This window comes from Melopsittacus undulatus, chromosome 4 (genome assembly GCF_012275295.1).
Source record: "Melopsittacus undulatus isolate bMelUnd1 chromosome 4, bMelUnd1.mat.Z, whole genome shotgun sequence".
NCBI classification, from domain to species: Eukaryota; Metazoa; Chordata; class Aves; order Psittaciformes; family Psittaculidae; genus Melopsittacus; species Melopsittacus undulatus.
Genome location: NC_047530.1, coordinates 84351192 through 84377074, shown reverse-complemented (window position 1 = coordinate 84377074; position 25883 = coordinate 84351192). Strand labels below are relative to the sequence as shown.

General features: G+C 41.9%; 1 protein-coding gene across 1 annotated transcript in view; it reads right to left on the bottom strand.

Moving 5' to 3' along the window:
- Positions 1 to 506: 506 nt before the first annotated feature.
- The window catches only part of SEMA5B (semaphorin 5B), a 275414-nt gene continuing 250037 nt past the window's right edge, over positions 507 to 25883 (bottom strand). The window contains exons 22-23 of the mRNA XM_005153798.3: positions 25542 to 25747; positions 507 to 6823 (exon numbers count right to left, since the gene is read on the bottom strand). Coding sequence (XP_005153855.2) covers positions 6668 to 6823; positions 25542 to 25747 — 362 coding nt within the window. The 3' untranslated portion in view covers positions 507 to 6667. The remainder of the gene's footprint in view (positions 6824 to 25541; positions 25748 to 25883) is intronic.

Genomic DNA, 25883 nt, shown 5'->3' with positions numbered 1-25883 from the left:
CTTGGTGTCATGTGCGGAGAGCTGGGAGCAGAGGGGAGACACGTACAGCAGAACTGGATGTGGATTTGGGACCCCAAATTTCAGACAGATTTGATCTTACCTCACTGGGCACCTTACTCAGAAATAGTGTTTTTCAAAGGCACCCCAGGTTTGGGGAGGAGCTGTACTCTGACACGCAGGCTTCCATAGGAAGGGGGTTGAATTCCAGTAACAGACTTCAGCATTTCACTCAGTAACACAATTTTGTAACCACACAGTCTTCAACTCGTGACAGATATAATCCAAACTCGGGCCTCAGGATGCAGCTGGAGTGCAGGCAGGGAGGAAGGATGGATGCTGCAATTTCCCATCCCTGTGCAAGCAGCTGAGTGGATTTTGCATTGCCTTTGGCCACCAACATCAGGAGGAAGCTCCTCCACGTTCCCTCTGGCCTGTCCTGCCAGCACTGCTCAGGAGCCCCAGCACCACCGTGCAGCAGCCACAGAGGGAAATAACTCACAGGCTTCTCAGGTTGGTCTGTTTTATTTCTGAATTATTCTTTACATTGTACAATATATAAAAATACAGAGTACCCCAAAAAATTCACAGTGTCTAAAGGCAGTGATTACAGTCTAGGTCACCTTTACACTAAAGTACCATCAAGTTCAATTGCATAGGAAGGGTGATGTGCCTTCACAACAGAGTTCAATAATACTCTCCAGGTTTTGCTGTTTTAGGGCAAGCATTCCGTGTTTGCATCATAATTTCCCATGATCTAGTATTGCATCTGTCACTTTCCCACCTCAATTACAAGCTAAATCCTGTCATTTCCATCACACATACCATTCATCCTCCCTGAAGCGTTCTCTGTGGGAATGCTCCTAATTTAACTGCATCGCTTTTAGGTATGCACAGTTTTGGATGTCAGCTAGGGAGGGGTGTGTGGATGGAAACTGCACTGCCATGCAGCTGGCTGGCTTTTATGTTGGTTGACATTTTGTTACTAAAAAACATTTTTGCTTCAGTTATTAATGGCCCATCCATGCTGACCTCTGCTTGACTCCATGGCATGCGAATGAGCAGCATCCCACTGACTGAGGTTTCAGAACTAGAGTGCAGTGTTAACACCTTTCATGATCAGATTTGTTTAAAACCAAATGGGGGCTGGGAATTGCAGAAAGCCAAATGCTGCTCTTACAGCACTGAACCTTCTCATATAGAAATTTACAGCTGAGGCTGAAGGCAGAACAGGTTAAAAATCAAGTTTGAGACTCAAACTTGTGTCAAATGCTGTTGAGCACTTACTTAATTTTGTGGCTCTCTAAATAAAGGGTTGTTGGTTTTGCTCCTCCAGCCAAGCCTAATGCAAATGCTAACATTTCACACAGGGCCCAAAGGAGGTATTTCCAACAGAACAGCTGAGACAGGGTAAGTACCACAAGGACCCAGCTCCAGAGGGGCTTCTGTCCAGTTTTGAAGGTTCTGGCAATCTGAATTTGTGGATTTTCCCACCTACCCCGAATGTATTCTTGAAGCTGCTTGAAGTTTCCTCCTAGCAAGCTTAAGGGGAAGATTCACCTGTTTGAGTCTGGGCCCTGGTCATGAGGGTGTTAAAGTGATCTGTGGGAAAAAAAGAAATCCTTCAAACCCAATTTACTGGGTATTTCTCTGTTACTCCAGACAGCTCCAAGGGGTGCTGTGCCCCACCATGTGTGCAGGCTGGCTCATGGGAGGTGACTGGCGAGGAATAGATGCAGAGTCTTGGCCATGAATGCTGGAAGCTCCAGAGACATCCATGGCACCAGGCACCTGACTGCCATGGCCCAGTGGCTTCTCTGGGCCCCTGTGAAAACAAAAAGCCATGGGTTTGCAGGGTTCCTTTTCCCTAAATTTGGTACTAAAACCTCCTAGTGCGATTATAAAGTAAGGCTTACTATGCCGATCAATAACTCAGAAGGCAATTGCTATCTTCTTTAACATGGACGTTGACATTTTCTCTGTTCTAATAGATGATGTCTTTTGGCTAATGGTACAATATTCATTACCCCTACTTGCTATTTCAATTTTCTTTGCACAATTAGTCCCTACTTATAATTACAAAAACAATAGAGTGATGATACATGAGAGATATGGGAGGCTTTCAGAAAATATAAGCAGTAACAGGAATATTTTTCTTAATCATTCTTAGCCAGAATGATTTAGGGGAGAATCGGCATTTCTAACTAGAAAAATCAATTTTCTTTTCAATTAAAAGATTATATTTCATTTACCTCAAAAGTGTTAGGACTTTTTTTAAAAACTAATGGGAAGGATGCTATATTTTAGCAGGGTTTTTTCTTCATTTTGTCCCTGTGAATTTGAATACCAGCACTGCCTTTTTTATTCTAAGTTTCCTCTGCAGGCATTTTGTTATATATATATACTGTGTGTGTATATATTATAAATATATACCGTATCTATCCACTGATAGATGTATACACTATTACAAAAAAAAAGAGTAAGCTGTTACACAAACTTTACATTTACATTTTATATATATATATATTTTTATATATATATAACTTTCCCCCACTATATTTGGTACAAAGAATAAATCAATCTGAGTGGACAGCAATTTTCTCTCCAGGTGGGCTTAACACAGGATTAACACTGGAGGCGTCAGTTGTCTGCATCAGACATGAACTCCATTCCTACTCTGTTGATTTCAAACCAACCATCTCATTTTCTAAATGTAAGGCATTAGGAACAGTGGTGGTAGGACAATACAATTTCTTCTATACTATCTGTACAGTTCACATGTTTAAGAGCAGCCTGGCTCATATGCTGAACATTCAAGTGCACCTTTAGAGCAACAGCACCTCTTATACTGTGGTACCACCATCAAGAGGTTTGGCACAAGTTATTTCTGGTGGGTGACAGATGATGAAGCCCAACAGCAATGGCACAACACAGCCTGGATAAGGCCATAATGCACACCCTGTCTGGAGGGAGAAAGGCAGCCACTTCCATGGAAAAGGAAGAATGGCCTAATTAAAGATGTTTCTGCTACACACTTTGCTGTAAGATTTCGCTCATATTTTACATAATGTCTATCTGAATCCTATCCAAAGGTTTTGCAGAGAACCAGTGTCTCTAGACCAGCACAGGAACTGCCCAGGTTCCCCTTCTCTGTCTTAGAAGTGAAAGAAAAATAACAGAGAGAGCAAGATGAGTCTTTTGGAAGCAATGTTCCTGAACTAAACGCATTTCCAGTGCACTTTCAGATGGCCTTACAAATAGGAAATTTTAGCAACTTTAACATCCAGCTGCAGGAGCAATTCAAGCTGCTACAGACATTACAGACCTGACAATCAAGGTGCTGAATTACCTGGATGCAAGAATATCACTGTACCTGTGTGTGTCTAACCAGCCACGCACTAGACAGCTCATAAAAAATGCAGCCCTCACACCACATTGACATTGTCCTTAAAGAACTCACACTCATGCAAATAGTGAGTAATATGTGTTCTATTTTTTTTTTACTGTGCTCTCTCTCCTCTCTCCTGGATTCTACTTTCTGCTCAAATGGAGTCTACAGCCCCTTGCTGTGATTGCCAATTATATCAGAAAGGACTGAATCCATTTGGATGGCTGGTAAGAAGAAATGGCTTGATGAAACTATAACCACAGGCACCATGCTCAAAGCATCTGCCCTCCAATAGCCTACAAAATATGCCCCTCCTGAGCACAATGGAAGTAATAACCTATCTTGGTGAGATGAACATTTAAATACATTCAGCTGTTACGTGGCACATTGGGGAAAAAAATCAGTTGACATCATGTTATTCTGTGAAGCTGAAAATGGAAAAATGTTGAAGGAGGAGGGGGGAGAAAAAGAAAGGAAAACAGAAAATTATAATGATTGCAAAGTTTGACTTGCTCCCATCCCCCTAAACTGCTGCAGTTCTGCCATGTACACAGTAATTGCAGAATGTATCAATACAAGGAATCTTCTGAGGGGGAAGCTTGGAGATGGCTTTGATTTCACAATGGCTAGAGTAATCTTAGGAGCCAATGATTTTTTCTGAATCACATGAATTAAAGCTGGGAAAATCCCATCCTGATAGTCAAATGTAATAATTTTCAACCCCTGGGCTATATACGTGTTAGAACTACTTGAAGTCAGGATTTTCTGAGTTGCTGAGGGGCCACGGAAATCAGTGAGGCAGGTGATTACAGCATGAGGCACAAAGGCATCACTCCTCAAATGGGATTTATGAGCCTAGGAAGAGCCTCCCCCCAGGTGCTAGCACTTGCTACTAATGCTCTCCTTCTACCCTGGTGCTCCTGCTTCACTCCCAGAGCTCCCACCGCAGCCATGCCGGCAGGGGAGTTAGGGCCACTGTGCCTACTTGGAGGGTTGTGACAGGTTGCCTCAGGAACTTCAGGCTGCAGCAGGAGCTTCGAGGTCTGCACCAGCTCCTGACCCCACTGCTTCAAATGTGAGTGCATCTATTTAAGGGCACCTCTCTCTCTCGATTCCTCTGTTCTCCCTATTTCACCCAGTGAATAGAGCAGAAGCAGGATGAGCTGCTAAATTAGAAAAACAACTGCTGAAACCGACAGGCACCACTGAGCCTAAGGTGTCCCCCCGGCAGTGCTAATGACCTCACTTTACTACAAATATCCCTACAGCCTTCAATCACTGCAAACTGAAGTTGGACAAAGTAATTTAAAAATAGGAGGCCTCTTTATTCTTGCCTTCTGGTCAAACCACCATAACACAGGCTTACAGAACTGTGTTGGCTTTTCCTTGCAGAAAAAGCAATATACTTGTCACTAGAAACACAGTCTTTCTTCATTTCCTACTGGCTGCCTACATGAAAGAGCTGAATACACAGCCCAAGCTGGGCTCCCAAACAAGCAACTGCAAAGGAATAGCACTGAGAAACGATCGGTGCCAGCTTACAGCGAAATCTGAAATAAAGCGAAGCCAAACGGGACTGCTAGGAACACAGCCGAGCCAATGGCCACGTACGGGCATGGCAATTGCTCGAGTAAGGTGCACACAACAAAGCCAACCTCAGGACCACATGGAGCTCATGCGTGTTTCAGGGGTGTAACTTTTATCTCATGCTCAGTATTGCGACATTCTAAAATCCTTAGCATCAGGAGTTCATTATAAATATTTAGAAACACTGAATGATAACAGCGGTGAACTTGTCCACGTTGCTAACACATTGGATGTAACTGTACATTAAGCACCAGCAGTAAGTTTCCTTTTTGCCAAACAAACAATTATGTCAGACAAATATCTGGTTGTAGACAACATGGCTTCTGCATCAAACTAATACAGTTCTTGTAGACACAGTCACACACACACACAAAATTACATTTCAAGGCTGGATATACTGTTTAATAATGCTACTGCCCCAATTTACTTCAATATCTGCAGCAGCATTTGTTCATTGGGTTGTTTTTTGTTCAGAAAAATTAAAGAGATATTGGCAAACAACGCACAATACTCAGCTGTGTTACTATTTCATAGAGTACTGACTGGAAGACACTGTAAGAATGTGTAGCAGACTTTCTGGGTCATGTCAGACTATGGAAACATTCCGTACAAAAATACCCTCCCTCTGAAAAGTCAGAATTATTCTCTCTTTGAAAGTAAATGAACTAAAAACCAACAGCAAAACAAGAGGAAAAACACAGCCCAAAGCACAGTGATTTCCCACAAGAAGAGCATGGCCTCTAAAGTTGCCTTTCCTGGCAGACGCAATCGGGATCAAAGCTAGAACAAAAAGAGTTAACACTGTCTCAGGAAAAAAGAAAAAAGGAAGAAAGAAAAAAGTCCACGGCTCTTGCACGGCAATCATCACATCTTTTTCCAGTGATATAAACATCTTTGTTAGGCACTCCAACTTCACATCTCCAATGTTATTCCAACATTTACTTCTCTCAGTGTCTCACTGCCTGTATCATTTTCTTTCAATTAAGACTGGAAACATTCTGGAAAGCTTCTTTGGGTAATGCGCTTTGTTTGTGTGTTGTTTCTCATCAGCTGAACTGCATATTACCAAAGAAGGCTGTGGAAAGTATTTCCTGTAATATGAAAAGATTCTGTTGAAGATAGAGGGAACACTGCCCTAGAAAGTCACTTCTTTTTGTTTGTTTGTTTTTTCCAGAAACATAAAAAAAGGAAAAATTAAAAAAAGAAAAGAAAAAGAAAAAAAGGTGTTGGCATGATGGAGTCCCACTCAGTCTGTCTCATGAGCTGTGCGTCATCCAGTGCACCATTGCTACCCTGTCTCAGGAAGGATGCACCTCACCAGACACTCCTGCCTTGCTTAGAGTGCACCCACATATTGTTTGCTGCTGCATGGTGGCCACTGAGCCCACACACAGCCACATCCTTGTGACAATGTTGGCCTTGGACAACAACGCTGATGTTCCAGCCATAAACAGTTGCAGTAGTAAGAGCCATCTCCAACCAAACATCCACAAAAGCACTGCAGAATGGTCCGTATGTGTTTTGTCCTTGTAAGGAGATGTGCTGTTTACAAGAAATACAATTAACCAAAGGAAAAAAAAAGACCCTACTGTACAATATTTACATCTAGAGACTGAGCCAGTATTTGGTCCATAAAATCAATTTAAAAAAAAATTCATATAGGAAGTTATCCAGTCCTGTAGGATCTCTCCATCATCAGCTGTTGGTAAAGGTCCTTCCAGGGGAGGCCTCAGGCCTGTAGTCATATTTATTCAGTGTACTGGGGTAATAGGTTGTCGTGTACACATTGGTTTGCTGCAATGGGTAGAAGTTGGTCCTGTCATCTGGTATCAAATTGTTCTTGTTAAGTGTCTGTAAAAGAGAAGAGGACATGAAAGGGGTAGTAATGGTGTCACATAATCACTCTTTACTACCTGCAGAAACCTCCCTCTCACCTGCCTTCTCCATCAAGGTCTTGATTGCAGCCACCACTGCATCTTACTCTCCATCTGGGAGAGTAAGACAGTACATCATACTCAGTATGGGGCTAGTCTGGGGGGACCACAGCTCCTGACAGGTCTCCTTTGGTGGACCTGTGCTCAGCTACTGCTAGGGCCAGAACCCAAAGCCTTCTCCAGAGACCTGGAGTCTCCTGGTAGATGGCATGTTATTTGAACATCATTGTCACACAAAACCATGCTGGGCCTATACAAAAGTTGGTGACAAATGGCAGCGTTCAATCTAATCTCTTCCAAAATGCTTATGTTACAGACTGCAGCTCCCTCTCAAACCAGTTGCCAAATGGCAGCTTTTTTTCTTTGGAAGAGCAGGTGTGCATTTACCTGATCTCCATCTCCATTGGTAGATATCCAGGTTTGGACCCCCCGATATTAAGTGTGTCACTTCTGTAAGCTACAGTATAAGTAACAAATTATGGTCACTTTTGGAAAAACTAAAATGACTTTAAAAAATCAACAACCATGTAACAATTGTTGGCAATAATAACATAAAATTGAGAACCGCAAATGCCCCTTTTACCATAAAAATTTAGAAATAGTTTTTTTTTCTCCCTCCCCTTTTCCCCCCTCCTTCTTTGCATTTTGCAAGAATTAATATTACTCTTCCCACCAGCAAGCAGGTGTCCCCTTTCATCAGATTAAAGCCCGTTGCTATGCCAGCTGCTACCTATGTACAAGGATAAAATCCCATTTGGATGTGTATGCAATAATTGTATGGAACTTTCTCCTGCATCTTTACAGTCATTTGATTTCTGTGAATTTGGCTGAGGAACTTTTATGACAGTTTTTTCAATTAACCCCTAACTTATATTCCTTATACATATCTCTGGCCTATGTTGCTCCTACGTGACCTTTAATGGTTGTTATACAGGGAACTCACTCCTTTGATCTGGGAGTCAACACTACTGTGTTTGCTACAGCAGCCTCATGATCAGACCACAGCACATTTAAAGAGGGTATGAGCATCTCTCCTGTCTGGAGCACAGAGATGGAGAGGTCTAATGAGGTAACTAGCCCTGGGACCTAATGGTTGTTCTGCCACAACCCAATGCTGCTGGGGAAGCCACTTTAGCTTGGTTCCCCCTTGAGACAAACACCTCATACCTGACCCAGCTCAGGGCAAAATGAAAATTAATTAACTAATGCTTGTCCATGAAATAGCCACCTCCATTGGCTTTACTTGACCCATGCAACTTCAGCCCCCTACACTTTAGGCATTGTGTCTCCATCGATAAAAATTGCCTTCTGGCGAAGACCCTGTTTCCCCTGAGCTCTGGCAGCACTGGGGCAACGTGCCAGCAGTGGGTGCTTGACTGTTAGGAGACTACAGTTGGTGGGGTCTTATCCTGTGTACATCCCCATTGCACAGTCAGGGTGTAGCCACTGACTACTGACTACTGAAATGATGAGAGCTATCCCTAGGCTCAAAGAGAAGACCACAGCCAGTACATTTATCTCCCAAATTCTTTGCAATTGAACAATTTTACTGCATGGGGAAGGGAAGAGGAGGAGGAAAAAAGAAAATGCTTTCTTCAAATCCAATAGCAGACTGATAGCTACCGCTAACCTGGGAGATGCGACTCCCAGTTTCATACAAGATGTTAGGAGGAAAGGCTTTCCCGTGGCAAAAGGACCCTGGCAAAGAAATTTGCTAATTGCTGAACTACTGAATAACTTTTTTTGGAAATGGGTACTACCTGAAACATCTCAAACATAAAAACTGGAGGAGACCCAGCCTCCTCCTGGTCTCACTGCAATGTCTCTCAGCCTGTAGTCTCCAAAATAAGCTCACGGTGTATCACTTGTAGGAAGCAAGGAGGAAATTGTACAGGCATGCTCAGAGTGACAAATATTTCCAAGGAATGAGAATTTGCACCTTTCAATGTGAAGGGAAGCACAGAAGTGTCATGCTTTGCTCCCAGTCACCTAAAGAAATATTAAATTAGTGTGGGCAACAGTGCTGCTTTGTGCTGGTGGTTGGGAAGCAAGGAAGCCAGGCTCAGTCCTCAGCTGTTTGCTATGCTTCCTTGGGAAAGCCAATCAACTGCTCTGTGCCCCAGTGTCTTCTGATCCAGCTTGGTAAAAGCATTTGAGGTCCTCTGCAAAAACACACTTTGCTGTGTGCTGCCACTGAGTACCTGAGAAACTGTGGCAAACGTCACAGTGACTGCAGTTTCCTGTCAGTGTGTCTAGCCCAGGATACCCACTGCAGTCAATGTAACCTCATAGCAATGGTCCAGGACAGCAGGACAGAAAGGCTGATGCCCACTGCTGCAATACCTGGACTCTCTTGAAGGTGGCCCAGCATCCAGGCCTTATCTGAGTCTCTTCTGGGAATGGGTAAGATTCACAACATTCCAGGATTACCACCTCTGAAATTTGGTAACATCAAAATCCTGATATAGGATCGGGAACATCTTGATCTGAGGACAAAGACCTCAGGACTGTACATTTTTTTGTCTTTCAGTTGTAAAATTTGTATGTTTCAACATATCCCATGGTGTTTAAAACTAGCCCTTTACAGCAGGCTTAGCATTTAATTAAGACAATTTGCATTTTTTCCTTTCTCTCTTGTCTTACTTTCATATAACATTTAATTAAGAAAAAACCCACAACTGCTCCTTTGCTCTTTTTGGTATTATTTTTGATGGAGTGCTTATATCTTAGGGAAATACCTTATGAAAATGGTTTAGCAGAATTTATAATGCAATTAGCTGCACAGAATTTATCTCCAGAAATGCTGCCACGGCAGTACTGTTCTAAATCAGTATGATCAATGTGCACTGCCTTAACATTTCCCCACACAAACTTATTGCCTGTCTCATTTTAATAAATAGATTATTAGGTTCTTTGGCACTAGAAATTGGTTGATATTTTGAAGAAGGGAAATGAGGCAGCAGTGAATTTTAGAGATGTACACACATAGTCATGCATGCACTGCAGGAGAAGAGGTTAAATCTCTCTGGGTGGGCTGCTGTGCTCTTTTACTCATCTCTTTAATGCTTGCTCTTATCTGCAATTCTTTGCTGTGACAGAGATGGTCAATGACTTTCCCTTTGGAAGACACTCCTCAAGAGCTATATGGGTTATGCTGTCAGTGTCAGAGCCTCCTGACAACTTGAACTCACTGGAATTATTCTGGGGATGAAAACAGCGTGCTGTGCCCATAGGTATTCTCACCAATATTTATCACTCCCAATGGGAGAAACCAAGAGTCATCACTACCACACAAGTACAGTCGATCACAAAAACACAGCCCAGCTCCTATAGGTGCCTCTTCAGCTACTTCTGAGCCAAGTCCCCAACACAGTGGCCAAGAAATAGTTGCTGAAGACAATGCCCAGTTAGTCCTCTAAGAAGTAAGAATCTTTCTGTGCTTTTGCAGAGACTTACATATGGCTGCAGTAACTAAGCTGACTAAAGCAGTACAGTGAGCACTAGGGCTCATGCTGTCCTCACTAGAGGACTCAGAGAAGGAAGACTTGCTTCTGTTGCCTGAGCTCTTCTGCGCTACCATCTTGCACCCTGCAGGAAGACATGTCAGTCACCTCAGCATCCACCAGACCTTACTGATGACATTTCTCTTGACACTCAACCTGTGTTTTCCCCTTCTTGCTGTCTTCTCCCTTCCATATCAAACACTAACACCTCCCCTTGCCAGCAGATTAGATATGATTGCTCAGTAAGCCAAAAGCCTGACCAGCGTTTATTGCTGAAACATCACTTGGTGCATAATCTCTGTGCCATACCCATGATGTATTTTGAACACTGAGGGAAGTGTATTTCAGGCCCTCATTTTGGTCCTGTGCCTTGAGAAGAAAGAAACTTCTGGTAGTTGTGCAAGTATAATATTCCTCATAAAAAGTGAGGTCAGACCCTGAGCTAATAATGAAAACCTGTAAGACGTGCTGCTTTGGCATATGACTAATAAAAAATGGTCTGACCCAGAAACTCTGCTTTGCCAAGCAGGGGTGTTTTTAGATGGACTAAGATGAATATGGTTTTAAGAGAATGTAAAACAGGATCAGCTTTCTCCATTTTGTGTGATCTGTCAAATAGTTAAAAGGTCCAATATTGTTGCTGGTAAATGGCATGTCTATGCCAAACACAACAGGATCCTGAGTATCTAAATATTTACAGAAATAGGTAAACAATTTGTTAGTGCACTTACTATTGTATTAGCAATTAGTTAGAACTGGAAGAGTTTGAGGAAAAAGTGTATATATATTTCCCCTTGTGTGCTGCTCTGCCCCCTCACATTCATACTGGAGGCAAAATACGGACATGCACTCACAGGCTGTTTCTCCCAAGGTAGAGCCAAGTGTTGGATGTGATCTTAAGGTCCTTTCCAACCCTAACTGTTCTATGATTTTATGATTCTATGTGTTAAACATGACTGTATTGTGCCATGTTGCATACATTTACTTTTGCTCAGCCTTCTCCATTGATATTTTTAGCCTAAGTCATCATTCAGATTTTCCATTTGTTACTTTTTATCCAGCAATGCCTTGCCACTACTCCCCTAAATTCTGCCTCTGCTCCAAATCATTAAGTCATAATCCACTGACATACTTGCTTACATACTCCCAGATGAATCAAAACATCTTCATCCATAATAGTGTAGGACTTTCAGAACTAGTCGCATCCTACAGCTGCATGTATAAGCTGTATAAACATTTCTTACACACATAAACAGATCAAGTATTTCAGCTTTCAGTAAACAGCCACAAAAATTTCAACATCTATTTAGAAAGATGAGCATCTCACCACCCCTGATTAATAGGAATTCCATATAGTTTTTGAGAAGCTAAAGTGAAAAGGATGATTCTAAAAGCATCTGACACACATACAACTAATACCAAAAGATCATATTTGAAAAGTCATGGCAGTCAGGTGAAGTTCCTGACTAAAAAAAAAATGGAAATACAACTCTCATTCTCAAGAAGGAGAAAATGGAAGATCTGAGGAGCTACAGACCAGTCAGTCTCACCCCTATGCCTGTTAGGGTCACAGAGCAGGTTCTCCTGGAAGGCATGCTAAGGCACATGAAAAGCAACAAGGTGCTTGGTGACAGCCAGCATGGCTTCACTAAGGGTAAATCCTGCCTGACCAATTTGGTGGCCTTCTATGATGGGGCTATGGAACTGATGGGCAGAGGTTGAGCAGCTGACATCATCTACCTGGACTTGTGCAAAGCTTTCGAGACTGTCCCACACAACATCCTTGTCTCTAAATTGGACAGACATCAATTTGATACCAATATCAATTGGACCACTCGGTGGATAAAGAACTGGCTGGATGGCCACATGCAAAGAGTTGTGGTCAATGGTTCAGTGTCCAGCTGGAGTGGTGTCCCTCAGGCATTGGTGTTGGGACCGGTCTTGTTCAACATCTTTGTTAGTGACATGGACAGTGGAATTGAGTGTGCCCTCAGCAAGTTTGCCAATGACAACAAGCTGTGTGGTTTGGTTGACAGCTGGAAGTAAGAAATGCCATCCAGGGGGACCCTGACATGCTTTTGAGGTGGGCTGATGCCAACCTCATGAAGTTTAACCATGACAAGTGCAAGGTCCTGCAGCTGGCTCAGAGCAATCCCAGGCACAGCTACAGGTTGGGCAGAGAAGAGATTCAGAGCAGCTCTGCAGAGAAGGACTTGGGGGTGCTGGTCGATGAGAAAATGAACATGAGCCGGCTTCAGTGTGCGCTCGCAGTCCAGAAAGCCAACTGTATCCTGGGCTGCATCAAAAGGAGTGTGACCAGCAGGTCGAAGGAGGTGATCCTGCCCCTCTACTCTGCTCTTGTGAGACCTCACCTGGAGTATTGTGTGCAGTTCTGTTATCCTCAACATAAAAAAGGCATGAAACTTTTGGAATAAGTCCAGAGAAGGGTCACGAGGATGATCAGGGGACTGGAGCACCTCCCATATGAAGATAGGCTGAGAAAGTTGGGGCTGTTGAGCCTGGAGAAGAGAAGGCTGCATGGAGACCTCATAGGAGCCTTCCAGTATCTGAAGGGGTCCTACAAGGATGCTGGACTCTTCATTAGGGATGGCAGTGAGAAGACATGGGGTAATGGGCTCAAACTTAACTGGGGAAAGTTCAGGTTAGATATAAGGAAGAAATTCTTTACTGTAAGGGTGGTGAGGCACTGGAACAGGTTGCCCAAGGAAGTGGTAAATGCTCCATCCATGGCAGTGCTGAAGGCCAGGTTGGACAGAGCCTTTGGTGAAATGGTCTAGTGCGAGGCATCTCTGCCCATGGCAGGGGGATTGGAACTGGATGATCTTAAGGCTCTTTCCAACCCTAACCATTCTATGATTCTAAGAAGAGCCATAAAGTAATTTGCACTGGCTGACATGCAGTGGCAAGACTTTCTTAATCTTCTCACTCAACTTACTGGACTTCAGCATTCTCTTTCAGCTCCAGATCTTCTTTTCTGTTCTGGCACTGGCATGGGGAAAGAGTCAGCAAGTTTCCCAAGATTTTTGTAGGTTAATCTTTACCAGCTATGCAGTACCACAGTTGCTGTGAAGTCAGTGAGCAAGGACAATTTCCCCCAACCTCTTAGTTTCTCCAATGTTTCTCTGCCAACAGGTGTAATTTCAGTTCCACCACCTCTTACCATGACACTTGCCTCTTTGAAAAGGTAAAAGGAACAAAGGAAAAATTGGGTGACCTTCCTGGGCAACTTCAAACCACTCTGTCTAGCATTTGTTTAAGTTATCATCACATTAAAGTCGCAAGAGGCTGAACAATGCAGTGAGCACATTTCCAATGGACAGGACTCATCAGAGATGTGTTGTCTGTGCCAGAACTGCATAATAGCACTTTCCCATCTTGCAAAATTGTAATGTTGTAATGTCCCAGTGCACTACAAAGAAAAACTTGTCCTTTCCTTGATCACAAATTGAGCACAGGCACTATGGAACTGAGGGGAACAACTCCAACCCCTGCTAACCCTGGTCATCCACTGTTGACACAGGCAAAAGTCTAAAATCAGGGTCCAGGTAGCAGACAGTAACTCTGCTCATTCCTCCTAGCAATATCCAAATGAACCCCATGTGCATCCTACATTCCGCCTCTGCACAAATCAAGGCCAACATTCCCACTGAATTCAGTCTCACAATTAGCCCTAAAAGAATTGAGGTAGCCTTTCCAATTTTCCTTGGAACAGCATCTAACAGACTTCCTGTAGCCACAGTGGGATGGCCATTACTCCCCCTTATTCCCCAGGAAAATGGAGGGATAAGGGAACTGTGCAATGATGTAATGAAGCTCAGAGCCAACATTTAGGTTCTTTTGTGCTCCTTTTAAGTTGTTTGCTTCTGGCAGCAAAATCAGATGGAGCAAAATGCCTTTTCGATGCAGATCAGCTGTTTTATTTTGTTAGCCATGCCTTCTTGCTAAATGATGTTACTTTGTGTTCTAGGAACATTAGCCAAATGACTTGGGGTTGTGGAAATATGTTGACATTATGAAACTTTCCCCACAGCTTGTACATCTCTGGAAGAACCAAGGCAGAGATTTCAGAATTATACGAACCAATAAATTGGGAAATAATTTGCATAATAATTACATTTCAACAAAACAAACCATACAACTAAAATAACCTCTTTTGGCAATAATTAACACCAAGAAAGTAAGTGATGTCTGGCCCACCCACATGTTCCCTTTTTTCTGATCAGCTGGATGCCACGACACTGCTGTGCCTCTCGAGCTATGCATTTCAAATAATCCTGGAAAGACAGAAAGTTGCCAGAAAGACCTTAAAAGACCCATGTATTTACCACAAGCTAAGAGTGATTCTTAAGAATTTACTGATTATTCTTTCTGATCTTTCTTAAAGATTTGCTTAGCATCTTACACTAAACAAACTATCTCATCTGATGCTCATATAAAATCTCTTGAGTTCTGCATACGCTGAAGTCAAAGGTAGCAGTGGCCAGGGTTTAGGTATTGAGGGTTTTCTGAGTAATTCAATAAGGCTATTTGTTTGCAGGATTTACAGTGAAGTGTAGATGTACAGATGAGGAACCTGATTTCTATAGAAGGTTTTTCCTCTCAAAAAGAGATACAAAATATCCCGCTGGGACCCTAAAGTTATGATTGCATGTGATTTTTGGATGGAAGCTTACCATATTTTTAGACTCACTGCTATTGGTAAATAAATTAAACAACCCCCAAATGACGGCAGCATCTGTAGATGTGCTCAGGCTGACAATGGAACTAACATTCAATTATAAGAAAACGAATAGCTACAGTTTTCTATAGCTGTTTGAAAACAGCTATTTTATCCTTATACTTAGGAGGGAGTAAGGTTATATTACTGCCATTTTAAACTTATAAAAATCTTCAGAGCTGGCAACGTAAAAGACCATTGTCAAAAGATGCTTTCATACATCTCTGACTTTAAGCACATAAGTAAGATGACAAACTGTATGTAATAGTAAAGCAAACTGAAGTGAGTTCCTGCTTAGAGCTAAATCCAAGTTTAAGTATTTTTCTGAACTGTAAACTGAAGTCCAAGGAGTTGATGGAAATCTTCCCACTGGCAAGTGCAGGTGTCTAGCCTAAAGCTTACTATTTATCCCTGGCTTGCCAGTAATTTGATGGTGGCAACACCCATGACATGGCTCCAGACACAAAAGAGAAATTCAGGGCTGCTTCAATCTGCTTCCCAATATAGCTGGTGCACAGGATATAACAGACATGATCTCAGCTGCGTGGGAAGGTATAAACTGTCTCCTTGCTGCGTTGCTATGCCTTGGTGTATGCCCTTCCTGGGTGCTTCACACATACAATAGTGTTACTAGAGAGGTTCATCAGTTGAGCTACAGCACCCATCCTTGCACATAGTCTAGTACTCAGAGTAACTCACCAAAGGTATAACCACTACCTTCTAAAACTAAGTATAATAGAATCATAGGATCATATAATAGCAGGTTGGAAGGGACCTCAAAGACCATCTGCTCCAACCTTTCTAGGCAAAGCATGACCTGGACTAGATGTCCCAGCACCCTGCCCAGCCAAATCTTAAAAGCGTTCAGTGCTGGGGAATTTACCACTCTGCTGGGAAGATTATTGCAATGGCTCACTGTTCTCTTTGTGAAAAATTTTCCTTTTGTGTCCAGTCAGAATCTCCCCAGCAGTAACTTGTACCCATTACCCTTTGTCTTTTCCATGTGTCTCCTTAAAAAAAGGGATTCTCCACCTTCTTTGTAGCCACCCTTTAAATACAGGAATATGGTGATAAGGTCTCTCTTTAGCCTTCTTTTCTCAAGGCTGAACAAGCCCAGGTCTCTCAGCCTTTCCTCATTCAGCAGGCTTTCCAGTATTCTATGATTCTGTGATCATCTTTGTGGCCCTCCTCTGGACCCTCTTCAGCCACCTTTTTTGTATAGTGGGGACTAAAACTGCACGGTATTCCAGGTGTGGCCTGACAAGAACTGAGTAGAGTGGAATAAATAGTCCACATTGGGTGGAGATGATCATCTAGAGCAACTGGGCTATACTGGCCTTCAGCTGATGGCAGATAGTAAGGTCACAGTGACTGTCTAGGTCTGTTTGGGGAAGGTAGTGCTGACTGCCTCACTGCAGCTACATTGGAGTGAGCAGCCCTGAGTTTTCAGATGGTCTCAGAGCAGCTTATTCTGGTGAATTACTAACGCAAATCATGCAACCTTGTGCCAGCCCACAGAGCTACACCTAGACTGAGAATTGCGCAAAGGTGGAACTGCAGTGGTGAAAAAAAAAAAAACAACCAAAAGAGTAAAACTAGAAATAAAAGGAAAAACTGGGCCTAATTTGCCATCTGCTAATTCCATTCAGTCTCAGTCTTACTGCTTTCCAAATATCTTCCACCCTCTAAATAGATGCTTTTTGATTATTTTCCTCAAGATTGCTTTGTTTTCTCACCATGTTGCATCTCACCTTGTTATTTCCTCTCTACATATATAACCTCCTCAGGTCATTTTCCATTATTTCTATACCAGTGGCTGTTTTTTTGACACACCTCCCAGTTTAATATCTTCTGCTGGTTTAATTAACACACTGCCTGTACCCTCTCCACGGTCATTAATGAAGATATTAAATAAAGCCAAACCTTGCATTACTGCTTGCAGTGCCCCAAACAACTCCTCCCCATAGTTCCATATGTTCCCATTAATGATTGCCCGATGTTCACAGGCCATTAGCCAGATCTCAGTCTCTACCAAAGCATTCCAGTCCAAGCCAATTTCTATTTACACATCTCAGATTACTTAAGACACAAATACTATCCTTTTTTCTTTATGTGTATGTACCAGTAAAGCTGCATTTTTAACCATCTGAGAATCTGCCCTTATGCAGCTCAGCTTTCTGCTTTCTCTTAATTTTCTAATGCTGAAACTCTGTGTACTGGAATGAGTTGCCCAGGGAGGTAGTGAATGCTCCATCCCTGGCAGTGTTCAAGGCCAGGTTGGATGAAGCCTTGGGTGATATGGTTTAGTATGAGGTGTCCCTGCCCATGGCAGGGGTATTGGAATTGGATGATCTTAAGGTCCTTTCCAACCCTAACTATTCTATGATTCTATGATTCTATAACTATAGAAAGTGATTGTGCTTGATTTATTCCTGCTTAGCTTTAGGTCCTGGCTCAGCTGTCAGTTCAGCCCAACCACCTTTCATTTCATCACAATACATGACATGTTGCCACTCAAATATTAATTCTAACTTGTCTGCATATTAATACTGACACAGATTTGTTTCAATGAGTTTCCAGTGATGTAACTGAAAGTATAGTTGAGTCAATCCCATTTGTTTCTCTTGGTTTCACTCTTATATGGCCCTTACTCTGTCAAATTTTAAAGACCAAGCAGGATTCAATAGGCTTTGCTGAATAGGGAAGGTTGAGGCATACTCTATCAATTCTGGGCCTCTATGGCTACAGATATTTTGTCTTATCCCCATATCCAACTGGTGTTTCCCACACAGGCTTACTGGAGCTACTTGCATGACTTTTGTGCTTTGGACTTGAGCAGCTTAATAATGACTCAATTAGTTGGGAGGAAATTGTCCTGCTTCTTTACAAATGCTTTGGTATTACCTTTGCATTTCATGGCACTAGGGGTTTGTCCAAGATCCATGGTATTTATAAGGGTAATTGGAGTTGTTCATTAGCTAGTTCTCACAAACTCTGGGATATGGTCCATCTAGATTCCTTCTTCCACAGATTTTCAGTTCTTTCCTTTATTCACATGCTTTGTGCCAAACCTCAGGACGATAGTAGAGCTGACTTAATGACGATTCCCCCAGCTACAGGGGAATGCAGGGAGAGCTACTTCTGCTTACCCTACGCCAAACCTATTGTGAATATATAAATGATGCATCAGGCAATGGATGTAAGTGTTGCTGCAGCCAGTGCAGCTTGTGCTGTGGCAGCAGCCAGTACATCTTGAGCAGCCCTGAGCTCTCAACTGCTCTTTAGGACAGGGAAGTCATGGTTCAGGAAAAAAAACAGCTAAGGTATTTTGGCTCTTATCTCTCAGAGCTGTCAAACTCATTCTGGATATTGAGCTCTAGTTCTGCATACTGATACAGCTATCTTTATTTTGTCTGCACGCAGCTCAATTTCTTTATAATTCTACTTTAAAAATCCATTATTTGCTAGTGGAGCTATTCTAGGAGAATAGCGAGACAGCTCCCCTCCAAGCACACCACAAAGGTTACAAATTTTCTCGTATTTATTGTCTAATATTATCCTCTCCCTTTACTTTAGCTCCCTGGCTCTTTCATGGCTCCCTTTAAACTCTTCTGTAAACACATAATTAATTTTTCCTGCTCATCCTGGCAGTGCTGAGGATTTCCCAGCTCAGCTAACGCACATAACACTGCCAGCCACAGCTTCGAGGAGACTAGGAGAGAAGAACCATTTCAAGGACCTGGACCAAGGGAGAACCATTAAACTTTCAGCAAATAAGCCTAGGGTATATTTTGGAATATTCTTCTTCAGACCAGTAGAGGGAAGCCATGTAAATACACAGCAGTCAGTGCAGTGTGATTCTGTTATTCCCATTCCTGCAGTTGTTTTTCATTTAATTCTCTTCCTTCCAGTGCAGGTGGGTGGGGCAGATACACGTTAACCTCTGAGAAATTAGGAAAGGCAAAACTTGCAAGAAAAAGGTAATATCCATTATTAGATCAATTAGTGTAGCTGGAAAAATCAGATAAACTTTTGAACACATCTGTCTATCTTCAAGTCTGAAATAGCAGCTCACACATTCAAAAACCTGCCACATTTTTCCAGCTCTGTTCATTGTTCTAATTAAAAACAAAACAAAACTTGTCTGCCTATAAACCAGTCTTGCCTGTATCCACAAATTATCACAGCTGCAGTAATACAACCTCAAAGGAAGACTAGTTTGAGCATCCATAATGACTAGCTCAGCCTGTAAGAAGACAGAGCATGGAGGAGATACACCTGGTTGTACAAGTAGGAGAGAAGGCTGAGTCAACAGAGAAAAACATGACAGGATGAATATGAAGCATGTACTCCCAGTGTCACTTAAAGCTTCTCAATATGGCTTAAAGAGGAAAGCAAAGTCATCCCAAAAGCTGGACACTCTCAAAATGGTGGAGGAGGAGGATCAATGTGGATTCTTACTCCATGGTGAGCAGCAACAGCCCTGCAAATTAACAGAGGGTTTCTATGAAAAGTAGATGGAGCAGGAACTAGTTCCCATTGGGCGACCATTGTAAGCAGCTGCTTAGCATCCCAGAGGGAGCAGGAGCAAAGTGACATTCAGTTCTGAATTGGCAGCTTCTTCTACTCTCACATAATGCATTGATGAGAGGGAGGTATCTGTGACTTGCACACAGCAACCCACTGAGCCACTGCTGCCATGGGCTGAGGACACCTCCAAGAGAGGTGTCACACTATATGCACAATCATCCTAGGACAGCCACACCTCCAGGCATGCTTGACTTCTCAATTTGACTTGGCTCAATGATAAAGGGGAGAAAAGACACTAATATATTTTGACTGAGACGCACCACTTAATCCTTTTTCCCCCCATCAGTAAGCTCTCTTGCTTTAGCTTCCTAGCAGGCATTATGTAAATTGAGAGTTCCCTGAAGTGATATTTGCAACTGCAGGATCATAAAGAAAGGGCACAATGCTCCATTGCCAATACAACCCCCTACCCCTACTATTCTTGTTCAAATAATACTATACTCACAGTAAGTACTAAAAATATGTACTCTACAATTCAAGCACTTAATGCTCTTAAATGCCACTTTGTTCAAGGGAAATAGTCTTTGTTAAGCATGAAATCCACTAGGAACAAAATTTATGTTTCAATCTGATTTACCATATATTTTTATATATATATGTATTTATTTTTTCCAGCTGAACACATCAGCTAAATCTCTCTCTAAAATGCCATGCAGCTAAAGCAAATACTTAAGGGAGGCCGCTCATAACTTACTGATGATGTTGGGTATCATCAGCTGCTTGCTTATGTCTGAATTTTATAGCCACTTCCTGGGGCTTGGATGATGCACAGGAAAAGGGTCACCAGGAAAAGAAAAATGCGTATATCACAGGGATATCAGTATATGTGTTGTGATCACTACAAATAAATGGATTAGCCAATTTTACTTGAAGTAGCAACATATCAAATTAAGCGATAGGACACTGAAGCCCTAAGTTTTCCATAGCAGAGAGAAACAAACATCCTCAGAGACCAAGGCTGACTTAGACATTCCTCTAGGGCACTTGACAGTAGTTAAAATTCATTTAAACTTGAACCACTGTCTCTCTCCCTGCTATAAAAAGATAGTGTGATTTTTGCAGCAGCAATGACCATCAGCAGAGAGAGACATTTACAGTACACACAGGGATCCACTTTCCTATACCCTGAGTTTATTTCTTTTTGCAGTTGTTGAATGCCACTCCAATCACCCAGCCTCTTGCTTTATTCAGAAGGATTCTTCATCCAAAGACAGAATTGGTTTCTTTTCCATAACCCTCGGGGTTGCTATTTTATTATCATGAATTATTTGGGATTAGTAATGAAGTGCAGATCACAGTGTCTGGAGTCCCAATATTCCCCCCATATATGCAGCTGCATATATATTTGCTATATAACTTTTGGGAAGTGCAGGACTCACAGTCCTACTGAAATGAACGTGTGTTGTTCTAGTGTCCTCCTAGAAGCTCCAAGTATCAGGTGATACATCAGATATTTAGTTTCCCTCTTTCATTGCTATATCCTGCAATCTCACTTGGTTCTCACCTCCTCTTTCTCCCAACAATAAATTTGCTTATTGACATAAATTACTGTTTTGCTGAGCACAGCTTCAGTGTTTGGCCCTTAGCTTCTCTGAGAGCAAAGGTGACGTCCAGATCAGATTCAATGCTCAGGTGCTTCCGCAGCTTATTTGAGGCATCGGTACAGAAAGAATTTGGCTGTGACTCATGACTAAAGCTGTGTTTAAGGAAGGAAGGACAGAAGGAGGCTTGTTCAGCACAAGCAACAGGAAAATCTGCAGAATCATCATCATAACCATCCTGTAAACTTACATTCCTCACTAGTCCCATCTGGCCTCATCCAAAGGCCATCGGATTTTGGATTTGGACCAATGTGCAGATGCCTTTGCCTGTCCAAATCCTGTGCAGAATAAAATGTTGGCTTTCTTTATTGGCAGATTTAGCAATAGGAAGAAGTTCAGTCCAAACCCTTTCTCCATGTGTGGCTGCTCCAAGAGCTCCCAACTCACAAAGGTTCAGCCTTGATCCTACATCCTCCTGCTTCTACTCCATGATCATCTGGCTTGCCATCAGCATGACTAATAAGGAACTCATGTATGTCAGTCACTCAGCAGCTGAAGCAAGATGTTAAAAAAGAGGACCTCTTCTCTGCTTTGATGGCCAGTTATTAACTAATCGTCATAGCAGTGCTGGTAGGGTTGTAGTGGTTCTGTAACCCATAATGCCAAAATGTGAAGAGCAGATAATTTTTATTTCATTATACTCTTGTTCTGCACAGTCTTCAATATTGTCAGAGTGCTGTATGAACTCTAACCAATTAATGAAACATGAACTGCTTATTAGGTAACCCAAAAGGTCTCTCCCCTGCGATCTGTGAATAGCAAATCAAAATCAACATGCTGCTGGTAAACGCATATGCAGAAAATCTCTTAAGACATCATGGCTAAAATAGCTAATAATAAGCCTCACAGCATTCTTGAGAAAGCAAAACAGGAAGAGAAAAGGAGACAGCAAAAATAAAACTCTTCTGCAAAACACTGCCTATGCAAGTTAGCATCAGATAAATGATCAATAGGTCACCATCATGAATGATATTTACAGCTGATCTGAATTACTGCCCTGCTGTGCTGATGTGTCCAACAAGACTGGTATTGACTAGCACTTCCTTCAACAACATCTGACTTCACATAAAATTCACCATGATTTATGAGTTTGCATTCAGTGCATTTGAATGTAATACTGCCAAACTTTCTACTGTGTCCACCTGCTGTTTGGAGACCAGAGATTTTCAAGATGAAAACAAACTAAAGATGGCTGCAGGAAGCTTCTCATTATCAAAGAATGGAAAATAATAGACTTGTGCATATGGTCAGCCTTCTGCTACCATCATGTCACTGTGTGTTATCATTTTCTGTTACTGAAAAGTAGTCTACACACCTTGTATTTCCTTAATTGTGGATTTATTAACTCTTTCACAGACACACCCCTACAAAGATTCTTTTCCTTCTATTACCTAAAAAAAGGCTGGGGTCTTTTCTTAGTACATGCTGAATAGAAAATTATTTGGGTTTAGAATCCGGTATTTCAGGTATTTCCACTTTCTTTCATACACATACATTTTAAATTCAGATTGGCCCATATCCAAGCTCAGTCCAAGCCTCATTTTCCAGAAGGTGAATTTTAGCTCCCCCATCATTTGAATGTTAATTATGCAGCATCACAATAAAACCACACATGCTCCTTGAAGGCATGAAAAACTCCCTCCTGACCCTTAGAAAAATCTGCCAGTTATTCCTAAATATAAAGCTAGCTAATAACAAGTTCTGTAAGTAATTACACAGCACAGAGCACACAGAGCCTTCCTCTTACCACACTAATGCTATATGCTTCAAGGGAACACTGAAGAGTGGCAAATTTGTAGTATTAAATGAGCCATTTTAAGGCAAGTGTTTAAAAAATGGGGGTCAAGTGAGATGATGAACATAAGGAAACATTCAACAGGAATAGAGAAAAGGAGCTTCACTTTGTAACAGATTTTATCCTTTCTGTATACCTCTTTGCTTCATTCTCCACTCAAAGTGTATGACTTCCAGTTCTTCTCACCAAGTAGCCCCTTGCTCCTAAACATTTAGTTTTGGTCTGTCCAATGACTGCAGATTTATGCACTTGAACTCTTTCACTTCCTAACATTCTATAAATAAGCCCATCTGGTCTATTTCTCCCTGTGTTCAAGTCCCTTCTCCCCCCAGCCTAACTCATGCACTCCCAATTAGATAATGCTTTCCTTTAAGTAAACTAGACCTTTCAAAACTTGACCTAATGCCTAAGCTCTTTACGTCCCTCAAAAGAAGCCTCTAACAGCTGCTCACTGTTACTACACACTAGATCAAGTATTTGGAGATTTATCTATCTCAGAGGTCAACTCCCTCCTGATACTATATTAATTAATCTGCTGCTATTTTAAACTTTTCCTAGCTTTATTACTTCTACTCCACTGCACCACTTGGCATAGACATATTGCATTAAATAACTCATTTACTCAATTGATCAAGATCATTCTGTGAACAACATCATCCTTCTTAATTTTAAGCATTCTACCTATTTCCGCATCATCTAATAACATACAATAGTACAATATAAATAATGAAGAAAATGTTAACACAAAACCAATCCTGTAATTACCTGCTTTTGGCCAAAAAAAAAGACTCTTTTCTTCACTGTTTGCTGTGTAAGAAACAAGAGAATATTCTTGATCATCTCTTTATTCCTGCAAGCTTTTCTCATCTGGGACTTCCTATTGACTTTGCCACAACTACTCACATAACTGAAAGGATTACTCTCATTGTTTCACACTTTCAGGATGAGGTTCCAGTTCTTTACCTGTCTTAATAATTTATCACCTAACCCATGTATGTGGAATGTATAGAATAATACATCCTGTGGAACTTTGTTAAAAGCCTCTGAAAATCCCAATACATCTGCTGCTTCCCTCCTATCTAGATCAATATTTATTTAATTTAAAAAAGAAATCCAATTTGCTTGACATGATTTACTTTCCAAAAATCCACCCTGACTCGCATTATGATGCTGCACCCTTATTAAACTGTATCCTTATGCTTCTAGGCAATATGTTTTTGAGACTGCATTTATAGGTGGTGAGATCCTCTGAGGGGCTGCAATGACCAACACAAGTAATTCAGCACATGCTTATTGCTAGACTGGTCTGTTATATTTTCAGCTCAAACTGTTTTCCTTTAAAACACCAAAACCAACATTGACTCTTTTCAAATGGTTTGATACAAGCTCTTAGTTCCCAGTGTATTCACATTGCAAATTGCGGCCATGTGTATCAGAAGTCCTGTGCCCAGCATTATACAATCCTTACACAAAAACAGTCCCCAATACCCAGGGAGTTTAGACTATGGCAGCAATCCCACCACTGGTCTTATTGTTGGGTCTCAGCTAGAAGCCAGGCCTGATCGACAGAAGCAGACAATCAAAATGTCAACAGTACATAGCTATATGATGGAACAAGGAGCTGCAGGGTTTCCTTCTGTTTTGTGTTCATCTCCCAAATAATGCTTAACACAGCCCAAGTAACTTCAGGCAGGCTGTTCTTCCCATGGTGACGTGAAGCATGTCCACCCATCCCACTGCTCATCACGTACAGTGATGTGCTACTGTCTCCACATAATGTTTCTTGTACTCTTAGCCCTATCTGCTCAGATGACGGGTGGTGCCCTCTTTAGCAAGCAGACATGCCAACAGAGTTTTCTGCCCATTTTTTTATAAGGCTTCAGCTCCCAATTCTGCTGCTATCATTGTATTTATACCAGGGCTGACTGGTCCATTACCAAGAGAGGGGGAAGAACCCTCTCTGTTTTCTCATTCTCTCCAGTTTTTCCCAAAGCATTTTCAGAATCTTATCCTTCAAATAAGCATTTTCCTAACTATTTGTCTAATGAAGTTTCCATTTTTATTCTTCCTCCCCTCCGTTTCCTCTTACCATGCACTAACAATGCACTGAACTGAGCTCTTACTGATTTCCTAGAGGGCAATTTGTATAAATACAATAGTCAGAATGGGCTGGAGTATCTTAGTAGGTACTTGCCAGACTGGCATTCATCAGGACTGTGAAACAGAACAAAATCCCATTGCAGCAGTGGGACCTTTTAACCCTTTTTTGACAGTATGGCTAAATGTCCCTTCAACTATATGTGTAATGCCAGTAGCTGGGCAGACACACAAACCTACCCAACTGCAATTATGACATAAATACAGAATTTGCTCAGGTAGTATCAATCTGTTAATGGTATTTCTCCTACCTTGAACTCCATAGGGGTGTACTTCTCATTCTTGGGGGTTGTGTTGCCCTTGTAATGGAGATGGTTGGGAGTGGTTGGGTGGATAACAGTCGACTCCTGGGACTGCCTCTGACAGCGCTGGCAGTACACGTAAATCACAAACGTTAAGAGGCTAGAGCCAAAGAAACAGGAGATTCCAGTGGCAATCAGATGGATGAGACTAAAACCTGCAAAAGAAAGGACAAGAGATGCTATCTTTAAAGAACAGCCTTTTTCCCTCCCACAACATGACCACAGGTGCAAATCAGAGCTATGACATCTCAGGATCAACATTAATAAGCTGTTGAAGCCAGAGTCTTGCAT